This window comes from Macrotis lagotis, chromosome 1 (assembly GCF_037893015.1).
Source record: "Macrotis lagotis isolate mMagLag1 chromosome 1, bilby.v1.9.chrom.fasta, whole genome shotgun sequence".
Taxonomy (NCBI): Eukaryota; Metazoa; Chordata; class Mammalia; order Peramelemorphia; family Peramelidae; genus Macrotis; species Macrotis lagotis.
This window is the reverse complement of record NC_133658.1, coordinates 865,749,228-865,769,801: the sequence shown is the minus strand read 5'-3', so window position 1 is coordinate 865,769,801 and position 20,574 is coordinate 865,749,228. Positions and strand designations below refer to the sequence as shown.

At 39.8% G+C, this 20,574-nt stretch overlaps 1 protein-coding gene across 2 annotated transcripts in view; it reads left to right on the top strand.

Annotated features, from left to right (window-relative positions):
- The window catches only part of MAN1C1 (mannosidase alpha class 1C member 1), a 222,013-nt gene that overhangs the window by 161,791 nt on the left and 39,648 nt on the right, over positions 1-20,574 (top strand). For both annotated transcript variants that reach the window (XM_074218080.1, XM_074218081.1), the window contains exons 4-5: positions 3,208-3,288; positions 12,430-12,524. In XM_074218080.1, coding sequence (XP_074074181.1) covers positions 3,208-3,288; positions 12,430-12,524 — 176 coding nt within the window. The remainder of the gene's footprint in view (positions 1-3,207; positions 3,289-12,429; positions 12,525-20,574) is intronic.

The window sequence follows — 20,574 nt, the reverse complement described above, 5'->3', positions numbered from 1 at the left end:
TGGGATGATCCCTAGAACATAAAATTCAGAACTGAATGGGATCTTAGAACATGCAGTGTCAAAGCTGGGAGGGATAAGAGAACACCCAGTGTCAGAGCCGGGGGTGGAAAGTGTCAGAGCTGGGGGGTGAAACTTTAGAACATAGAATGTCAGAGTTGGAAGGGACCTTAGAACACACAATGTCAGAAGTAGAAAGAATTTTAGAATAGAGAACATCAGAACTGAGAAGGTCCTTAGAACATAGAATATCAGAGCTGTGTTGGGGAGGGAGGTGCTTAGAAGGTAGAATGTCAGAATTGGAAGGGATCTTAGAACAAAATATCATATCTACAAAGGACCTTAGAACTGAGAATGTCAGAACTGGGACGTACCTTAGAACACAGAATGTCAGAGCTGAAAAATAACTAAGAACATAGAATATTTGTACCAAAAGGGACTTTGAAATATAGAACACTAAAATTCAGAATGGAAAAACTAGAAAGAACTTCAGAAGGTAGAATGTGAGAGCTGGAGGGAATCTTAGAACCCACCTGGTCTATCCCTCTCATTCTACAGAGACTTAAAGACTAGTGCCATGACCAGGGCCATGATTACAGAGGCAAAAACTCAAACTCAGTTTTTCTGACTCAGCCTGGTTCTCTTTCCTTTCCTATAAGAGAATCAAATCGCTTTGCTTTAAACTTTTTTTATTTTAGCAAAGAATATAACTCCTATTTTCCCAGCTTGATCTCTACATGTCCCTACGCCTACATTACAGCCTCTGGAGGCCCCAAGGGAGTGAAATGAATGAGAGAAATATTATTTATGACTTCCCCAGCATACAACATCCTTACTTACCTGGAAGCGGGAGGATGGACATGTAACCTGAGAAAACCCCAGAATTCTGTCGTTCAGGACATCAGCTGGTGCCCCACTGCTTGTTATTGGCCCAGCAGGACCTTACATCCTAGTTTTCTTTAGAGTCCTATTCTCGAAATAGCACATTGCCTTTTTAAAAAGAATTGATAATGAAAGCTTAGGGCAGGCCCAATGGAAAAAGCATCAGATGTCACCAGAGTTAGAGGGAGGGGCCTGCTGGGGTTTGTGACTCTAACCTCAGGGAAATTATCCTTATTAAATTAAGGATTAGGAAGATTTCAAGGCCAGGAGACTCAGATCATCTGGGAGAGATTGGGTCTCTTGTCTAGCTGTTGGCTCCTGTCTACCTCCTCCCTCTTTTCCTTGTTCTCTCCCCTCCCTTTTTTCCCTTTCCCCTTCTCCTTTTTTTTCCCCTTTTCTTTGTCCTTCTTCCTTTGTCCCTCAAAGTATACCTAATAAAACTAATTTATTGTGTGGCCCTTTACAGTTGACAAAGTCCCCTCCCCATGCACACAGACACACATAGAGACACACATAGAGACAGACACAGACACAGACACACACACACACACACACACACACACACACACACACACACACACAGTAACCCTGGGGAATGGGAATATGATTATCCCCACGCAGAGATCTGATGTCAGAGGCTGCATTCAGACCAAGGCCAGAGCTCTTTCTGCAGTCATAATAGAAAGTCAGATTTTCTTTTTTTTTTTCCAAGTGAACCTGTGATTTTATGAATATGAGATCTCCCAGTGAGAAAACCTCCTCCTTCTCCAATGCAGACAGACAGTCAGCAGCTCTGCAATGTGTCTAGTCTTAGAGCTGTCTGGGACACAGGGCAATCAAGGAAGATAGGCAGGGCTTGAACCCAGCTTCCTAACAGCACTCACCACCTCTCCACACTTGTCTAGCATCAGTGAAGGCCTTTCCTCACTGTGTTTCTATGAAGCAAGAATGACACAGTCCTCTTTTACACTGAGGAAATTGAGGTTCAGGAAAGGGAAAGGACTGACCCAAGTCACAGTGCTCATTTTGAAATAGTCAGGTCAGGAACTTGGGTCTCCTAAGCTTGAGGCCCATGTTCCTTTCATCACATCACACTCCCTTTCTCTTTAGTCTCAGTCTCTGATAATGACCACTTGCTTTCCCCTTATCTTTTTCAGCCCTCCTCAATTCTCATCCCTACCTTCTTTAACCTCTCTAAAACTATTCTCCTTGACCTGTCTACTCTGAACAGTGGAAAAGGGTTCAAAACTTAAGGGATTATATATTTAAATTTTTTAATTAAAATTTGAAAAAATTGAGAAAATTAAAAATAAATAAAAATATTAATACTAATTTAATATTGAAATAATAATCAATAATAAAATAATGAAACATTAATCAATTTAAATAAATAAATAATAAAAAATTAAGGTACAAGGTTGATAATGATGAAAAGAGTAGTGACTTTAGCACTTGGGTTCAAATTCTGCCTCTGACCTTCACTATGCATGTTGACTTAGACAGATTCATTTTATCTCCCTGAGACTCAGTTTCTTCTTCTGTAAAATGAGGAGGGATAGACTGTATAGCTTCTAATAAGAAGTCCCTTCCTGTTCTAGAGATCTGGTCTTATGTGTCTAGAATATTAAGGTGGGCTGTGCTCACCCTCCAAGTCAACTGGAATAGAGCAAGTTTGCCAGGACTGTCCAAATTAGAAGGATAGAAAAGCAACCTCCTCTTTGCCCAGCACTCAGCCCAGAGGGTCCAAACAGGAGTAGGCCTGCACTGATGTGAAGGAGCCAAGAGTCATTTTTACTTGGCAAGTCACCATCTGGGATTTGCCAGGATCCTCCCAGACCAGGACCTGACCCCAACCCCACTCTTTCTGTTATGAAAACCTACAACTGTGGATTGGGTGTGTGCCTTCTGAGGCAGCTGGGAGGACTGGAAAGAGCCTTCAGTTTGGTACCAGCAGGTCTGAATTCAGATCACAGCTTGGCAATCTTGCTGTGTGGCTTTGGACAAATCACTTCCTTGTCTGGTCCTTCATTTTGTCATCTGTCAAAAGAAGGGTTTGGGCTTGATGACTTTGGAGAACCTTTCCTTCTTTCTTCTCTAAGTCTTGTCATTTTGTGAGAATTGACCTATAATCTCAGTAAGTTGGGATATCTGAACTGGGGTTGTGTGTGTGTGTGTGTGTGTGTGTGTGTGTGTGTGTGTGTGTGTGTTGGGAGGGCTTGGGATGGGGCTTGTGGCCTTGCATAACTCTCTCTCTTGTCCTGGAGACCTGACCACCACCTTGCTGCCAAATTTATCAAGTATCTTCCCAATCTTTTCCCAATGCTTCAGAAAGGAGATGCTTCTGTATTTGAGGTGAACATTCGATATATTGGTGGACTCCTCTCAGCCTACTACCTGACAGGAGAAGAGGTAAGACTGTCAAGACCTTTGATGCTTGGGATGACAGAGTCCCACAACCGGGGAGCCTAGAATACCTGAAACATGGAATGTCAGAACTGGGAGGGGCCTTGTATGACATTTGTAAAGTTAGTTCACTGACTGGTACACAGTAGGCACTGCATAAATGTTTATAACCTTTCCTCTACTCTGGTCAGAACACACCTAGAGCACAATTTTCACTCCTAGGGACCCCATTTTAGGATGGACATTGATAAAGTGGGCAATATTCAGAAGAGGGCATTTCAGAGAGAAAAAGGCAGTCAGATCCAAAAAAAAGCTTTCAGTTCATGCTTTTTGATGACTGGTCAGACAGATTAGGGATCAGTTTGGAGCTGGTTTTACCTCAGAAAAGAGAAGACTCAGGGAAAGCTAGGTGGCTCAGTGCATAGAGCACTGGCCCTTGAGTCAGGAGAACCTGAGTTCAAATTCATCCTCAAACACTTAATAATTACCTAGCTGTGTGACCTTGGGCAAGTCACTTAACCCCGTTGCCTTAAATAAATAAAATAATTTAAAAAAACATAAAATAAATAAAGGCAATGTTCTTTTAAAAAAAAGGAAAAGAGAAGACTCAGAGGAATAGGGGAAAGCCACTTACAGGCCATTTGTGGAAGAGAACACTAAAGGATCATCAATTTAGATCTGGAAAGTACCTCGGCCCTTATTAAGTCCAACCCCCTCATTTTACAGATTGGGAAACTGAGACCCAAACAGAGAAGTGACTTGCCCAAAATCACATAAATAAAAGTAGCATTTGGACTCTAGTCCAAAACACTCTGTACTCTCCAAAAGGTCCCTTCCAATCCTATAATTCTGTGATTCTCTGAGCTGATTTTCAGATACAAAGGTCAAGATGGCATCAAGTCCAATCATCTCATGTTATAGATGAGAAAGAAGGGAAGAAGTGACTTACCCAGAGTCACACAGTTAAAAAGTTTCTAGAGTAAAATTCAAACCCAGGACTTACCAGGGCTCTATCTCTTGGGCCATGCTGCCCTCCCAGATCCAGATTTAGTCTAAAAGTTTATGATTCTCTGAACTGATTTCTCTCAATGACCATAAGGTCCCTTTGGACTCTTAGAATTCTATAGTTCCAGGGTCAGCTAGGTGGCGCAGTGGATAAAGCATCAGCCCTGGAGTCAGGAGTACCTGAGTTCAAATCCAGTCTCAGAGACTTAATAATTACCTAGCTGTGTGGCCTTGGGCAAGCCCTTTTGCCTTGCAAAAACCAACAAACAAAAAAAAGAATTCTATAGTTTCCATTACCCCTCCCCCCACAGTCTAATTTTGGGGGGGGGGGGGTTTGCCCCTCTAGAGAATCAGTCCCAATTCCATTCCACCTCCTCCCCATTTGGAGACAAATATTTCTAACCATCTTCTGATGAAGGGCATCAGGGCCAAGGCAGTCAGACTGTAGAGAAATCAATCTTCACCTACGCAGCTGTCCTCCACAAAATCATTTCCTGTTTCCCCTGAACTATTATGACAGCCCGGGGCTGCAGTGTCAGTTTTGGAGGTAAAAGCTTCTGGGTTTTTTCCTCCTAAGTCACTGACGGGCTTCTCTTGATCAAATGTAATCTTCGGAAGAGAGATGACTACTTGTACCAATTTGTCCCCAAATGATTCTTGATGGGAGCGCCAGGCTTCAGGACACCTGAGAGTGGAATTTCCCCGGTCTCCCAATGATCGCCAAATGAGGGATGAGAGAGGCACCTGTCTGGCCACCTGTCCAGTTAATGGTCTGGATGTGCCAGGAGGAAATGGGAAATCTCAGAACTAGGACTCAAGGCCAATTGACTGGGTTACTTTATCAACTCCATTCTTTCCTTCCCTCTGTCTTTCTGAGAGTGTTAGTGATTTGAATAAGGCAAAGTCCTGTCAAATTCATGGGGAATATGAGGCCTGCTAAGATTCCTAGCCTACCTTTGTTCTCTACCAGCTTAGGGAAGCAAGTAAGAGCTATGATTAGGCCCACCTTACAGATGGCAGGTGACAGAGGTTAAATCACTTGTCCATGGGCACAAAACTAATGAATGTCTGAGACAAAGTTCCAACCCAGGTCTTCCTTATTCTAAGTCCAACACACTATCCACTACAGTAAAGGTTTTTGTTAATAAAAAAAATGTTCTGTAATTTGAGCTCTTGTCCCCATTTTACAGATGAGGACACAGATTTACCCCGGGGCCCAAAGCTAGGAAGTAGTAGAGTATGAGTTGAGGTCTCTCAGTGGAAGTGAAATAGTGTAGATGAATGGGAAGATATTTGTCTTCAGGAATCTTTAGCCTTCAGTCAAGAAACAGGGCAAGAAGAGGGTCTTGAGAGTTTTCCTAGTTATATTTGTTACATGAACAAAGAATCTTAGACCTGGAACTGGAAGAGACCTTAGAGATCTCTTGTCCAACACCCTTGTTTTAACAGGTGAGGAAATAGGCCTGTTCAGTCACTGATTCATTTATTAAACAATAGGCCAAGCATTATACTAACTGCTGATCAAGTGATTTGCCCAGGGTCACATAGCTAATAAGTTGCTGAGGCAGGATTTGAACTCAGGTTATTTCATCTATCTACAAGAAAAGTAGTTAGTGGTAGATGTCACAAAGCTGGACAAGGTCAGACCAGGCTGAGTAGAGATATTTCTCCAGCTGGGAGAATTATTGTCAGGACTTCAAATCTGGCCTCAGACTCTCAATGCATGACCCTGGGCATGTCTGTAAAATGGGGATTATAATAATAGTACTTACTTCCCAGGATTTGGGGGAGGATCAAATATGATGATACTTGTAAAATCCTTAGCACAGATATTTAGTAAGAACCATTATAATGAATACATCACCATCCACTGTTATTATTGTTATTATTATTATTATTATTACCATCATCATCATCATACTTTTTTCTCAGGCCACACCCATGTCTGCAGCTCCCTGGCAGCTTAGCTGCAGACAAAATGGACACTGGGCATTCTCCTTTTCAGAAGGGGCTGCCCATAGGTATTTTAAGAATCAGCCAATAGCCCTTTCTGTAAGGGTCCTAGAAGGCTGACCCTCTCCCCCTGGTGGAGAGTACTGAGATGCTACCTCTCTGAGAAAACTAGCCTGCAATATTCAGGAACTCTGCTTCTGCTAAAAAGCCTGTGGGTGTCTGCTGAGGCCACAAACTGGGGGGCCCTGGCTTCTGGCCATGGAGTCCTTTGCATGTCTCTGCTTGGATGAGTCCATCTGGATAGGGTTGGCAGGATCCAGAGGTGGGCGCTAGGCTAGTTGGTTGACTGAGAAAAGGTGCCACAAAATAGAGGTCACAAAAATAGAGTTCTGACAAAGACCAAAGACTATTATCTTTAATTAAAAAAAACCATTATCTTATTATATAATTTTGCTATCTCTTATACTTTATTTTTCTTCCCTAAGGATATAATTGCCCTCTCATCACATTCAACTTAGATCAATGTATATCATGGAAACAATGTAAAGACTAACAGACTGCCTTCTGTGGGGGGGAGGAAGCAATATTAGGGAAAAATTATAAAACTCAAAATAAACAAAGTCTTTCAAAAAATAGTTCTGAATTTGCCATGAGGAAGATCTTAGTTCAGTTCCTGACAGACATTTTTAGCTGTCAGCTCTCAGCCTCAGTTTTCTTATCTGTAAAATGGAGAAAAGAAGTAGTACTACTTCATACAATCAATTGAAATAATTTAGATAAATGTAATTCCCTAAACAAACATGAGCTATTATTTCTTCCAGACTTATTTTTGTTGCAGGACAACCTTATCTTTTGCTCAGGAAAGTGACCTAAAAATCCATACCATGAACCTAATGCAGTTTTGGTTTGGAATTTGTCTTTGTGTCCAATTGTTTAATAAGTTGGGTCAACCCTTGACTTCAGAAATGGAAGTGTGAATAACTCCATTTAACAGATTTGCAAACTGAGATTTCAAAGAAGTAAAATGATTTGCCCATAATAGCCACCATTTACACAACACTTGGCTATTTGAATAGAAGGGGTTCCTTCTGGATAGTCGTTTGTTGCATGTTGGTCAGGGGATCCTTCTTAGTTGTAAGTCAGACCAGATGGCCAGCAAAGCCCTTTTATATTTAAAATTCTGTGATTTGGAGAAGCTGAGAGCAGGAAAGTCATATATTCAAGATCACACAATAAATAGAACTGGGGGGATATTTTAACTGAGAATTCATCATATCCCATGCCAGCCTTTGTGGTGGGAAGTATAATTCAGCCCCTCACCCAACTTCTATGGGGCTCAAAGTTGGATAAGATCTTGTGGAAGTATAATAGCGAATGGTAGTGGGGGGTAGGGGTGGAAATAGGACAAAAACTCAAATAACTAATGCAATATTTCAAGAGATGTAAATTTGAGAGTTGTGAACAAAATACTCTGGGAGAACCTACAAGAAACTTTCTCTAATTTCTACTTTCTATAATTTCCATGTATATGCTTAGAATACTATATGCATTATATATAAAAACATATATAATAGTATTCATATCTAAGTCATAAAATTAATGTCTCTCAGGAAAGTTTCTTTTTAAAAAATAATTTTATTTTCTTCCAATTACTTGAAAAAAACAATTTTTTAAAATTTATTTTTATTAAAAGATATTATTTGAGTTTTACAATTTTCCCCCCAATCTTACTTCCCTCCCCCCACCCCCCCACGGAAAGCAATCTGTCAGTCTTTACTTTGTTTCCATGTTGTACACTGATCCAAATTGAGTGTGATGAGAGAGAAATCACATCCTTAAAGAAGAGACAAAGAGTCTAAGAGGTAACAAGATCAGACAATAAAGATATCTGTTTTTTCCCTAAATTAAAGGGAATAGTCCTTGAACTTTGTTCAAACTCCACAGCTCCTTATCTAGATACAGATGGCATTCTCCCTTGCAGACAGCCCAAAATTGTTCCCGATTGTTGCACTGATGGAATGAGCGAGTCCTTCAAGGTTGATCATCACCCCCATGTTGCTGTTAGGGTGTACAGTGTTTTTCTGGTTCTGCTCATCTTGCTTAGCATCAGTTCATACAAAGAGAGAGAGAGAGAGAGACAGAGAGAGAAAGAAAGACAGAGACAGAGACAGGCAGACAGACAGAAGAATAGAAGAATTGACAAAGAAAGAAAGAGGTATGTAGATAGATATAGACAGAAGGATTGGTAGATAGAGAGTAAGTAGATAGAAAAAGATAGAAAGGAAGATAGATGATAGACAAGATGATATATGATAGATAGAATAAGGGAGAGAAAGAGAGAAAGAGAGCTAGACAGACAGATAGGGAGAAATAAAGCAAAGAGATACCTAGAGAGAGAGTAAGGTAGATAAACAGATCAATGAGAGGATTGATAAAGATAAAAAGATAGATAGGCAGGTAAATAAATAGAAATAGGTAGATAGAGATAGAAAGGAAGATAGATAGAGAAAGAGTTAGAAAGAGGTAGGTATACAGATAAATTGATAGACAGGCAGGCAGATAGGTAGGTAGGTAGATAGCTAAGAAAGAAATAGAGAAGTAGAGATAGGAAAAAATAGATATATAGACAGAAAAGTAGAGATAGACAGTAGGTAAATGATAGATAGATAGATAGATAGATAGATAGATAGATAGATAGATAGATAGATAGTAGAGATAGAGGAAGAAATAGATATAATAAGAGAAGTAGAGATAGATAATAGACAGATATATATGTATATATATGCCCATATATACAGACACATCATTTATTAAGTACTTATGAGAGACACAGAGAATTCCACTGATGCCTCTAAACCTACCCACACATAAAGCCTGCCTCCATCTCAGTCACCCTGCAAACAGCTGGATTAGCCCCAGGGTTCCACAATAGCACTCAGTCTGTTACAGACAGTCCACCCCACTGCTGTTCCTCCTCTTTAAGCCTCTCACCATATGCTACCTCTGTAGGCCCATCTTGGTGGTGAACAGTGAAGTTCAGCAGCTAGTGACTCAGCACTATTTTTTTTGGAGTCATGCTGAATCAGCTCCTGGCTCTTAGCTTAGGTGATTCCCCTGGCCGTGGTGCTGAACAAGATAGCCCTCCTTGGATCAGTGGGCAACTGCAGTAGCCAGGAGCAAGGTACATCATAATACCAGGGATACAGAAACCAATTACTGGAAACTGCAAGAACAGAGTTCCCTAGCAGGTCAAGGTCTTGCCAATAGGATGCTTGCCCTCTCATCTCCCAGAACATACAGGGCCTTATTAAGGACTTCCTAGATGGATTTTATAGATGATCATAACTATTAAGCATGAATGGACCTTAAGAGATGATCTAATCCAACCTTCTCATTTTTAGAGCAGAAACAGAGGCTCAGAGATGTCAAACAACCTTTTGGGGTGGGAGGAATAAGGGAGGACAGACATTGTGCTAAGTGTTATTGTCTCATTTGATCCTCATAAGAGTCCTGGGAGGTAGATGCTATTATTATTCTTATTTTACAGTTGAATAAACTGAGGCAGATAGAGATTAAGTGATAGTCCCATAGCTAGTATCTAAAGTCAGATTTGAACTCAAGTCTTCCTGAATCCTAGCTTGGTACTCTATCTACTGAGTCACTTAGCTGCCAGGGCTAAAATTAAAATTTACATCCTGTGACTGCATTTCACACTTTTTGCACTCTCCAGGCAGATCCTGGTATAGTGGATGCCAGGAAAAGCTGAGCTATTCCCCCAATCCCTTTACAAATAGAAACAACTGCCATTAGACAGGCCATGGAAAGAGATTGTGCTTCTCTTCCATAGACATATATCATAGGTCCCTGGGGTTCAGCTGGTTCAGGACCAATCCAACCCATCACTAGTTTATTAAGCACCTACTCTGTGCTCTGTCTCTTGTGAGAGACACACAGGTGAAATATGACAGGTCCCGGTTCAGTGAAGCGCATAATCTGGTAAAGGGAGAAGATACTTCTTATATTTCAAGAATTTTGGCTCACCACCTTCAAGTGGGCTGCTGTATCCACTGCAGGTAGCAGACCCCATATATTTTGTGCATTTAGGCAGTGATGTCAGTAAAACCTAGGACTAAATTATATATGAAGAGCCTCTTGACCCTTAGTTAGCTGGGCCTTAAATGTCAGGTTCTCAGTTATATTCCCAGGTCTGACATCTTAGTTTTTCCATCTTGATACTGGGTACAAGAATTTGTACTTTGCTGGCATAAATTTAGTGGCCATGTGTAACATAGAGGCTCTATTGAAAGCCCACATGTACAATGATTCCCAAATGAAATAGAATGCCCTAAAAGAAGGGAAAAAATAATCTGTGTTTCAGCCCTCACCAATAAAATAAAGACTTTCCTCTTACTACATTATTCTTCCTGCAAGATGTAGTGGAAAGAGGGGTATTAGTTGAGATCTGGATTCAAATCCAGTTTCAGGACTGTGTGACTACAGGCAAACCACTTTATTTCTCTGATCCTCAGAATTCTCATCTGTAAAATTGAGGTAGAGAATTATGAATATAGTAGAAACAAAATTCTGTAATCATAAATGTTGTTGAATCTTGTTAAATGGGTGGAGGGTCTTTGCTCTTGAAATGTACATTGACTCCTATTGTTTCATTGTTTAATGTAAAATGTATATCTTGTCTACTCATTTCCAACCTCCAGTCTTCAACTCTCTACCTGGTTCTGGTCACATAGTCGGGGAGGGTTTTCCCTTTTGCCCTCAGTACTCAGATATGAGGCAAGGCTATAAAACCCAGCTAAAGTGATTGCTGCTTTGGGAGGGAAAGGAAAAGTTTTTTAACTTGTTTACTTTGCCATATTTCATGAGAAAATCCTAAGTAGTTTTAACATCCCAGAGAGCTTCAAATTCTTTTCTGTGGCCATCAACTTCTCAGTTATCCCAAATTCTGTTTTTAATTAGTGACCCCAAAAATCCCAGCAGCAACAAAATGAGGTATGATAATAGCATCTACTTTATAGGACTACTGTGAGGAACAAATCATGGGGGGGAAAGATCACTGAATTGTGAGGTTTAAATCCTGCCTCTGATATTTTTTATTTGACCTGCCTAGGTCTCAGTTTCCTCACCTGTAAAATGAATAGATAACCTCTGAGATCTCTTCCAGCTCTAGTTCCAAAAGCTTTGCAGAATGCCTTGCAAGTCTGATTGTGTTGAGAAGCTCACATTGTCAGTCTTCTCTTAAAGAATAGGAGAGAGAAGAAGCTGAGGAAATGTAATTCCTCTAGTTGCTCTCTAAGCCAGGTTACCTCATGATTTATTCTGAACTGGGTGGTCCAATGGAGTGGAAAGGGCACTCAGAGTCTAGAGATGGGTTGGAATACTGTCCCCCACCCTTATTAGTTGTTACTCCACCTCTCTAGCCTCAGTTTCTTCCATAAAATAGGAATTTGAGGGCAAGGATTATCTTTTTTTTCTTTATATGCCTGGTTCATATAGAATAGGTACTTAACAAATTTTTATTGGTTGATTGAATGACAATCCCTGTACTATCTGCTTTTATAGGGATACCTTTGCAAACCAGTTTGTCATTATCAAGAGTGGCTGTATAACAGTTGGTTGTGATACCTGCCTGTTCAGAAAGCTCCCAGTATATCATTCCCTAGCCCCTGATATTAGCCAGCTATTCATCAGTTCAGATTTAGAAACTTCCCTTGGTAAGGCAGTGGAATATAATGTTCTAGGAAAGACATGGAAGGAGTGTCAGGTTTGGAGGCATGAATCTAGGTTCTAATCCTGCTCTTAACACCAGCTGTGTGACCATGGTGAATCCCTTAACCTTTCTCATTGCCAACTTCCTTTTAGGGAAGAGAAGGGGAAAAGAGTATATAAAGTGCCTATAATGTGGCAGGGTTGTCATTAGGCTCAGAAGATTTCATCTGTATAAAACACTTTGCAAGGCTGAAGGTGCTATGGAAATGCCCACCATGGTGGTTACTGTTATTTTCCTGCCAGGGGTACTATAGACTTTCTGTACATGGCTGACATACTTTATCATTCCTTCTAGGGTCTCTATCTCTGAGTAAAAGTGCATTCAGCCATAGACACATTCCAGACCAATGAGCTAATCCTGCTAAGTCTACAGTTCAATGAGTCATCTTAAATCTTCTTTTGCAGGTCTTCCGAAAGAAGGTCATCAGACTTGGAGAGAAGCTTCTGCCAGCCTTCAATACTCCCACTGGAATTCCATGGGGGATGGTCAACTTTGGGAGGTAGGAACCATCTGCCAGGGTTGGCAGCTATCTTTCCTCCTGGGGTCTATTCTTCATGGCACAGACTGATTTAGCTATAGGGATAAGTGGACTGAAGTGAGGTGGCTTAGAGGGAGTAGTCATAGCTTACCCCCTCCCGTTTCCCATGACAGCTGACAGACAGCTATCAAAGTGGGGGGAGGGGTAAGGAAGCCTGGGATGGACCCTTCTGAGTGAGTTCTTAAAGAAAAACAAAAAAGAAAGTTACATGATAGCTTTTTTCATATATTTTAAAGGAATAATAAATTGTACATACTAAATTTGCAGTTTCACATGCAATCATTTTTGTTTTATTTTACTATGTTATGGAAATACTTATTTTATTTCATAAATTAAAAAAATCAATTTTTTTAAAAAATCCAAGTTGCCCAATAAGCTAATATTATTCCTTTCAGACTAGGAAAGACCTGGGTACTCTAGAGTAGACAACTCCTCTGCTAATCATTCCATTCAAGTCAAAGAAGTATATTGAGTGCTATACTATGTAGAGCATAGAGCTCAAATCTGATAAGTATTTAATAAATGTTTATTGACATGAAACATTCTGGGCTCCAAAGGATACAATCCTATTTCAAGATTGTCTACCCTCAAAGAACATTCAATCTGAGTGATTAAATAGACAGATAGATAGATAGATAGATAGACAGACAGATAAAGAGAGGTAGATATACATATATATACATATATATGTATATATATATATACATATATATATATATATATACATATATATATGTAGGGTATGCATGGGGTGGGTAGCTAGGTGGAACCGTGGATAGAGAGCCCATGCTGGAGTCAGGAGAACCTGAGTTCAGATCTCAACTGTGACCTTAGGCTAGTCACTTAACCCTGACTGCCTTGTATCCAGGGTCATCTCCAGTTGTTGTGATTTATATCTGGCCACTGAACCCAAATGATTCTGGAGGAAAAAGAGAGGCTGATAACCCCCCCTCTTTGTTGATGTCATGATCTTTCAAGTAGGAAGGACAAATTTCATATATATGTTTATATAATATGTACACATATATTCCAAGTCTAGGACAATCCTTTGCATCCAGTATAGATGTTTGTTGAATGAATGAATGAATTTTGAACCTACTACTAAAATACAATACAAAACCCATAGCTATAGTACAAAATAGGGCATAAGAAAGATATACATTTAAGGACAAGAAAAGGAAAATAGTGCTCCTGGTAAAGAAGATCAAGGATGGCTCCTGGAAGAGTTAAATATTGAAGACTGGGTGGGGTTTTAACAGGGGAGATTGGAGTAGAGAGAGTATTATTGATGTAGCAAAGACATGAAGGTGGGAAACTACAGGACATGTAATGGATAGTCAGTAGTCAATTCAGTTCGGTAGGAGCTTGGGGTGGGGGAATGGGGGAGTGAAATAAATTTGGAAATGTAAAATGACTTTTCATTATATATAACTTTGGGATTTGAAAATAGGGAAAGAAATTTGGACTTTCATCTGGTAAAAAAAAAATGTCCCTTGAATGATCTGTTGACTGGTTAGTAGATATTAGGAAACCTTTGTAGACTTTAAGAAGGATAGAAAGGTAATCAACTCCATCTCTCAAGGGATCAAATAGCACCTGTGCAGGATATTGGGGAGGGGTTGAATATGGAAACAAGGAGAACAATTTAGGAGGCTATTACAGAAATCCAGGCAGCATTACTTAGACTAGAATAGTGACCATAGAAATGAGGAGGAGGTAAAATCTTCCAAAGACATTGATAGAGAAATATTCACTATTCTGTAAGAAACAAATATGACTTTCCTAAATTTTCTTAGTAACTACCAACCTGCCCCATCTTTATTGTTCGAGCTCTGGGATTATAGACCTAATGACCCATGGAAGAACAAGTTCAGATACTCATAAAAGAAGCAGGGTTTGGAGGTTGGAGGCATAGATTCATGTCCCAGAGCCTCTTAGGGTTCTACTATCATCAGTCCAGTGGTTAATACACCTTCTAGTAGGAAATCCATTTGATGCCTATTATTTTCAGATTCCTGGGGGAGTTAAAGTAAGACAGCATTAATCTCCAGTTGCCTATAAAATTTTTACCATGGAGCCAACCCAGATCCTACCCCATCTGATTATGGAATAACAAGGAGCCAGTTCATTACTCTATGTCTCAGTTTCTCCACCTGAAATATAATGAATATTCTACTTCTACCCATGTTGGTTTGTAATGAAGGAAATTATTTGGGGACCTTAAAGTTCTATAAACAAGAGAGTTGTTGTTATCCACCAAAACCCTTGGCAGAAATGCTAGATAATACCAGCCACTTTTCTCTCTGTGGCCAACAGAGACAAGAGCAGCATCTGGGAAGATGAATGTGTGTGGTGTGTGTGTGTGTATGTGTGAGAGAGATGTGTATGTTTGATTAACATTTCTAACTTTGTCTGATTTATGATTTCCTTGGGGGAGAGGAGGCCTCAACTCAATGCAAATCAACAGACATTTATTAGACTGTGGACAAGGCCCTGTGCTCCATGCTGGGGATACAAAGGTAGATTATAATAATAGAAACTGACATTTATTTAGCATTTCACAGTTTGCAAAGACTTTACATCTCATCTGAGCCTCACAACAATCTCTGAAGGTACCTTGATATCTGTTATGAGCTCCATTTTAAAGATGGAGAAATTGAGGCTCAAGAAACTTAGGGAATTTGCCTGTTGAGATGCAACTTGGAAGCAACAGAGGTGAAATGGGAACAAACTGTACTATACAGCCTCTCATAGTATTCTCTTCTGGGGCTTCTAGGACTGAGGTATAGGTATAGAAAGGTGGGTGATGGGACATTATGTATGGAACACTGGACTTGGAACTAGGAAGAGCTAGGCTTGAATTTCTTTATAGACACCTATTAGCTTAGCATCCCTGGACAAGTCCGATAATCTCCCTATCGGTTTTCTCATTTCTAAAATTAGAAGTTGGATTTGATGACCTCTGAGGTTCCCTTCCAGTTCTTCTTTATGAATAAATAGAGAGAGAAGGACTAAACCTGAGATATGACTGGTCTAGAGAACTCCCTGAAGAAAAAACTCCCTCTATTAATACAGGCTAGGAGTCAGAAAGACCTGAGTTCAAATGTGACCCCTGACACTTACTAGTTATGTGATCCTAGGCAAGTCATTTAGCCTCCTCTTGCTTCAGTTTCCTCATCTGTAAAATAGGAATGATGATAATAATAGCAACTGTTTCCCAGGGATTGTTGTGAGGGTCAAATGAGATAATTATGAAACTGTGAGCACAGTGACTAGTATATAGTCAATGCTTTATAAATGTTAGCTATTATTATTTATGTCTTGTGGTCTTAGAGAACTTCCTGGAGCACAGAGATAAGTCATTTGGCCAGGGCCACACAACCAATATATGTCACAAGTGGATCTGAAACCAGGTCTTCCTGACTTTCTCCATACATCAAACCACTTCTCACCCTATGAAATAGCTACAAAACCCTCTACAAAATGAGGGAGAAGACAGATATAAAGAAGTCCTATAATTATTGGCCCTGCAGATACAAAATAAAAAGTGAAATTGCTCCTGCCCTCAAGAAGTTTATATTCTGAAGATAAAACTTGGGAAATAGAAGTCAACACATTGAGGAGTGAGAAGACACAGATCTGGGAGTCATCTGTATGGAAATGTTCCTTTAACCCATGGAATCTGATAAGGTTACTAAGTGAATGAGTGGAGAGAGAAGAGGCCCAGGATTGAGTCTTGGAGAATACTCACAATTATGGACCAGGATATGGTTGAAAAACTAGCCAAGATAACTGAGAAAGTGTGGTCAGCTAGGTAAAGGGGGAAAGAGAGAGAGGCAGAGACAGACAGAGACAAAAACAGAAGGGGAGGAAAGAGAACAGGAGAGGAGGAGAGAGGAGAGGAGAGGAGAGGAAAGGAGAGGAGAGGAGAGGAGGGTAGGGAGGGAAGGGAAGGGAAGGGAAGGGAAGGGAAGGGAAGGGAAAGGAAGAGAAGAGAAGAGAAGAGAAGAGAAGAGAAGAGAAGAGAAGAGAAGAGAAGAGAAGAGAAGAGAAGAGAAGAGAAGAGAAGAGAAGAGAAGAAAATTAAGGAAAGGAAGAGAAAAAGAAAAGAAAAGAGGGCCCAGAATTGAGTCTTGAGGGATACAGTTATAGACCAGGATATGACTGAAGATCCAGCAACGATAAGTGAGTCAAATAGGTAAGAGAGAGATCAAGATAGATGTAGAAGCAGATAGATATAGATGGAGAGGAGAGGAGAGAGGAGAGGAGAGGAGAAGAGAGGAGAGGAGAGAAGGATGAAGAGCTATACAAAGCACTTCTCACCCAAATAAAGTCAGATCTAAATAATTGGAAAAATGCCAAATGTTCATGGCTAGGTTGAACTAATATAATAAAAATGACAATTCTATCCAAATTAAATTATTTATTCAGTGCTATACCAATCAAACTATCAAATAACTACTTTACTAAGCTAGAAAAAATATTAACAAAATTCATTTGGAGCAACAAAAGGGCAAGAATAGCAGAGGAGCTGATGAAAAAAAAATGTAAAGAAAGGTAGCCCAGCTCTACCATATCTAAAACCTTACTATAAAGTGGCACTCATCAAAAAACTACCTGGTACTGGTTAAGAAATAGAGTAATAGATCCGTGGATTGGGATAGATTCAAAAGAAGTCACAATAAGTGACTACAATAATCTACTATTTGACAAACCCAAAGACCTCAGCTTCTGGAATAAGAACTCACTATTTGACAAAAATTGTTGGGAAAACTGGAACATAGAATGGCAAAAACTAGGCACAGATCCAAATACTTATACCAAAATAAGGTCAAAATGAGACAGGATTTAGACATAAAGAACAATACCATAGATAAATTAATTGACCAAGAAATTATCTATCATCTATGGAAAGGGGATAAATTTATGACTAAACAAGAATTAAATAAATAATTTAATAGCACTAATAAAATAAATGCTGCCAAAATTGGAAGGAAAGCAGAAAGCTGGGAAACAATCTTCACAACTAGGAGGTCTGATAGAGGTCTCATTTCTAAAATATAGTGAGAGTTGCACCAAATTTATAAGGTCACAAGTCATTCCCCAATTGATAAATGGTCAAAGGATATGAACAAATAGTTTTCAAGTGAAGAAATTAAAGCTATATACAATCATATGAAAAAATGTTCCAAATTATTATTATTGATTAAAGAAATGCAAATTAAAACAACAATGAGGTATCACCTCACACCTATCAGATTGGCCAAGATGAGATAAAGGGAAAATGATCAATCTTGGAGAAGCTGTGGGAGGATTGGGTCATTAATATATTGCCAGTGGAGTTGTGGATGGATCCAACCTTTCTGGAGAGCAATATGGAAATATATGCCCAAAGAACAATCAAACTGTTCCTACTCTTTGACCCAGCAATTCCAATTCTGGGTCTATGTCCAGAAGAAATTATTTTTAAAAAAGGGAAAAGTCTCACATGTTCCAAAATATTCATAGTAGCTCTTTTTGTAGTGGCAAAGAATTAGAAATTGAGGGGATTCCCATTAATTGGGGAATAGCTAAACAAGTTATGGTACAAGAATGCTTTTGGAATACTATTGTTCCATAAGAAACCATAAATGGTCAGACTCTAGAGAAGCATGGAATGACATAATGGGATCTGATGCTGAGTGAAGGGAATAGAACCAAGAGAACAATGTACACATCAGCAGCAACATTGTGAGATGAATAACCTTGATGGAAATAACTCCTCTCAGGGAGAGAGGACAGGGAGCTAGGACAACTGTACTAGACTGGCTATGGACGATATTATCCTCATCCAGAGGAAAGAAAACAAAACAAAACACAACCACACACACAAACACACATAAAAAAAAACCCTTCAAAATCTGATGAACACTTTATAAAAATTATCTCAATATGTATCTCTTTCCCTTAATCCTATTTCCTCATATCGAAAATTACTAATCTGTAAATATGTTTATCAAAATATATATGTACAATGCTAACCTGACTCTTCACCACTGAAGGGAGGAGGGTGGGAAGAAAGTGTGGAAGGAAATTTTGTAACTTAAAAATATACATGTGCATATGGATGAAAATAAATAAATTTAAATTTAAAAAAAGACACTTTAAAAAAAAAGAAAGAATAGACATCTCCAGAGATCCTTTCTCCATGAGTACCAAGACTGAGGAAACGCATCCAAAATGGCAACTCAGAAGGCCTTTAGTCCAGTCTTCTGGCCTTCATGTGCTGGGGTTCCAGTGTCCCAATTTAATCAATGAGATGCACCTCACAATCCTCATTAGTTTGGGCTTAACTAATGCGTGGTGCCTTAGATTAACCAGCTCATTGGGAGTAGCTCATCAATTCCCCTTAGCCATCTCCGGGTCTCTCTTCCCAGCCCCCCTAATCTTTGAGATCAGATCATACTGTCCTTACTGTCAATCACTTTCCTATCTAGAGAACTACTTGTTTAATCCAGACCCCAACTGACATTTCTAATAAAGAAAGAATATTTATTTTAGGCACTTTCCATCTTCTGAGGTACAGTGGGGGCGGAAGGGGATTATGTATACATATGTATGTGTATGCAGATTTTTTGGCAGAAATTCCTCTTTGTTTAATGGGCAAGATATTCAGCTGTTCAAAATACTTCCTCCTTCTACCCTGCCAAGTGTCAGAGATGCCTCCTGTGGTGGGCAGAAGGAGCCCAGGCTCTGTACTTCAAAGAGAAAACCTGATGGCTTCCAGCACAACTAGCTGGCATCAACCTAGGTGGGCCCAGTTAAGACAGAGAATAGTCAGCAAAGTTCTAGCAGCAAGACTCTGAAATTCAGAGCTAACTATGGGCGGTTAACTATGCAGGAACCCCACAGCTGATGGGTGCAGGGAGGTCTAATAGGATGTTCATAAAGGAACCAGAGAATATTAAACTGATGAAGACCTTTAAAATGAAAGATGAGGGGCAACTAGGTGGCATAGTGAATAGAGCATTGACCCTGGCATCAGGAGGACCTGAGTTCAAATCTGACCTCAATGCTTGAAACTTACTAGTTGTATGACTCTGGGCAAGTCACTTAACCTCATTTGCCTCACATACAACCCTCTACAAAAAAAAAATAGAATTTAGGATGTCTGAGCTAGAAGGAACCTAAGAACACAGAATGTCAGAGCTAAGAAAGACCTTAGTACTTAGGCTATCTGAGCTGAGAGGAGCCTAAGGACCCTAAAATATCAAAGCTGGAAAGGACCTCAAAGATTATCCTAGTCCATCTTTCTCATCTTACAGGGGAGGAAACTGAGACCCACAGAAGGGAAATGACTATTCAAAGACCTCCCAGAGACCTAGAAGAGGGAGGTCTGGGAATTGAACTCAGATCTCCTCATTCTGGGGAGGGTGTGCTTCCTGCTCTAGCACTGTGCTGCCCAAAGAAAGCTCTTTTTCTGTCATCATATCTTTTCACTGAGGGAAACAGGAATGAATAAATGCCAGCCTATATAGAATATAATCTAGAGTGACTAATGATGATAATTTGCTCTAAGGAGAGTACCAGCTTCCAGTTTTCTGAGGTACTGAATGACCCATGGAGAGGAAAGGAAAGGAGGGAGGCAGAGGAGGAAGCATTTATTCTTTACAATGTCCCAGGCATGGTCCAAAAACTAAACAATTTACAAATATTATCTCAGTTGATCCTCCCAACAACCCTGAAAAATAGGTGCTCTTTTTAGTTTATAGTTATCCACTTGAGGAAACTGAGGCAGTCATAAGTTCAAGTGACTTGCCCAGGATCACACAAATAATAAGTGTCTGAGGTAAAATTTGAACTACACTTTTTTATTTTTATTTTATATTTTTTAGGATTTTTTTGTAAGGCAATGGGGTTAAGTGACTTGCCCAAGGCCACACAGCTAGGCAGTTATTAAGTGTTTGAGGTCCTGACTCCAGGGCAGGTGCTCTATCCACTACACCACCTAGCCACCCTGAACTATAATTTT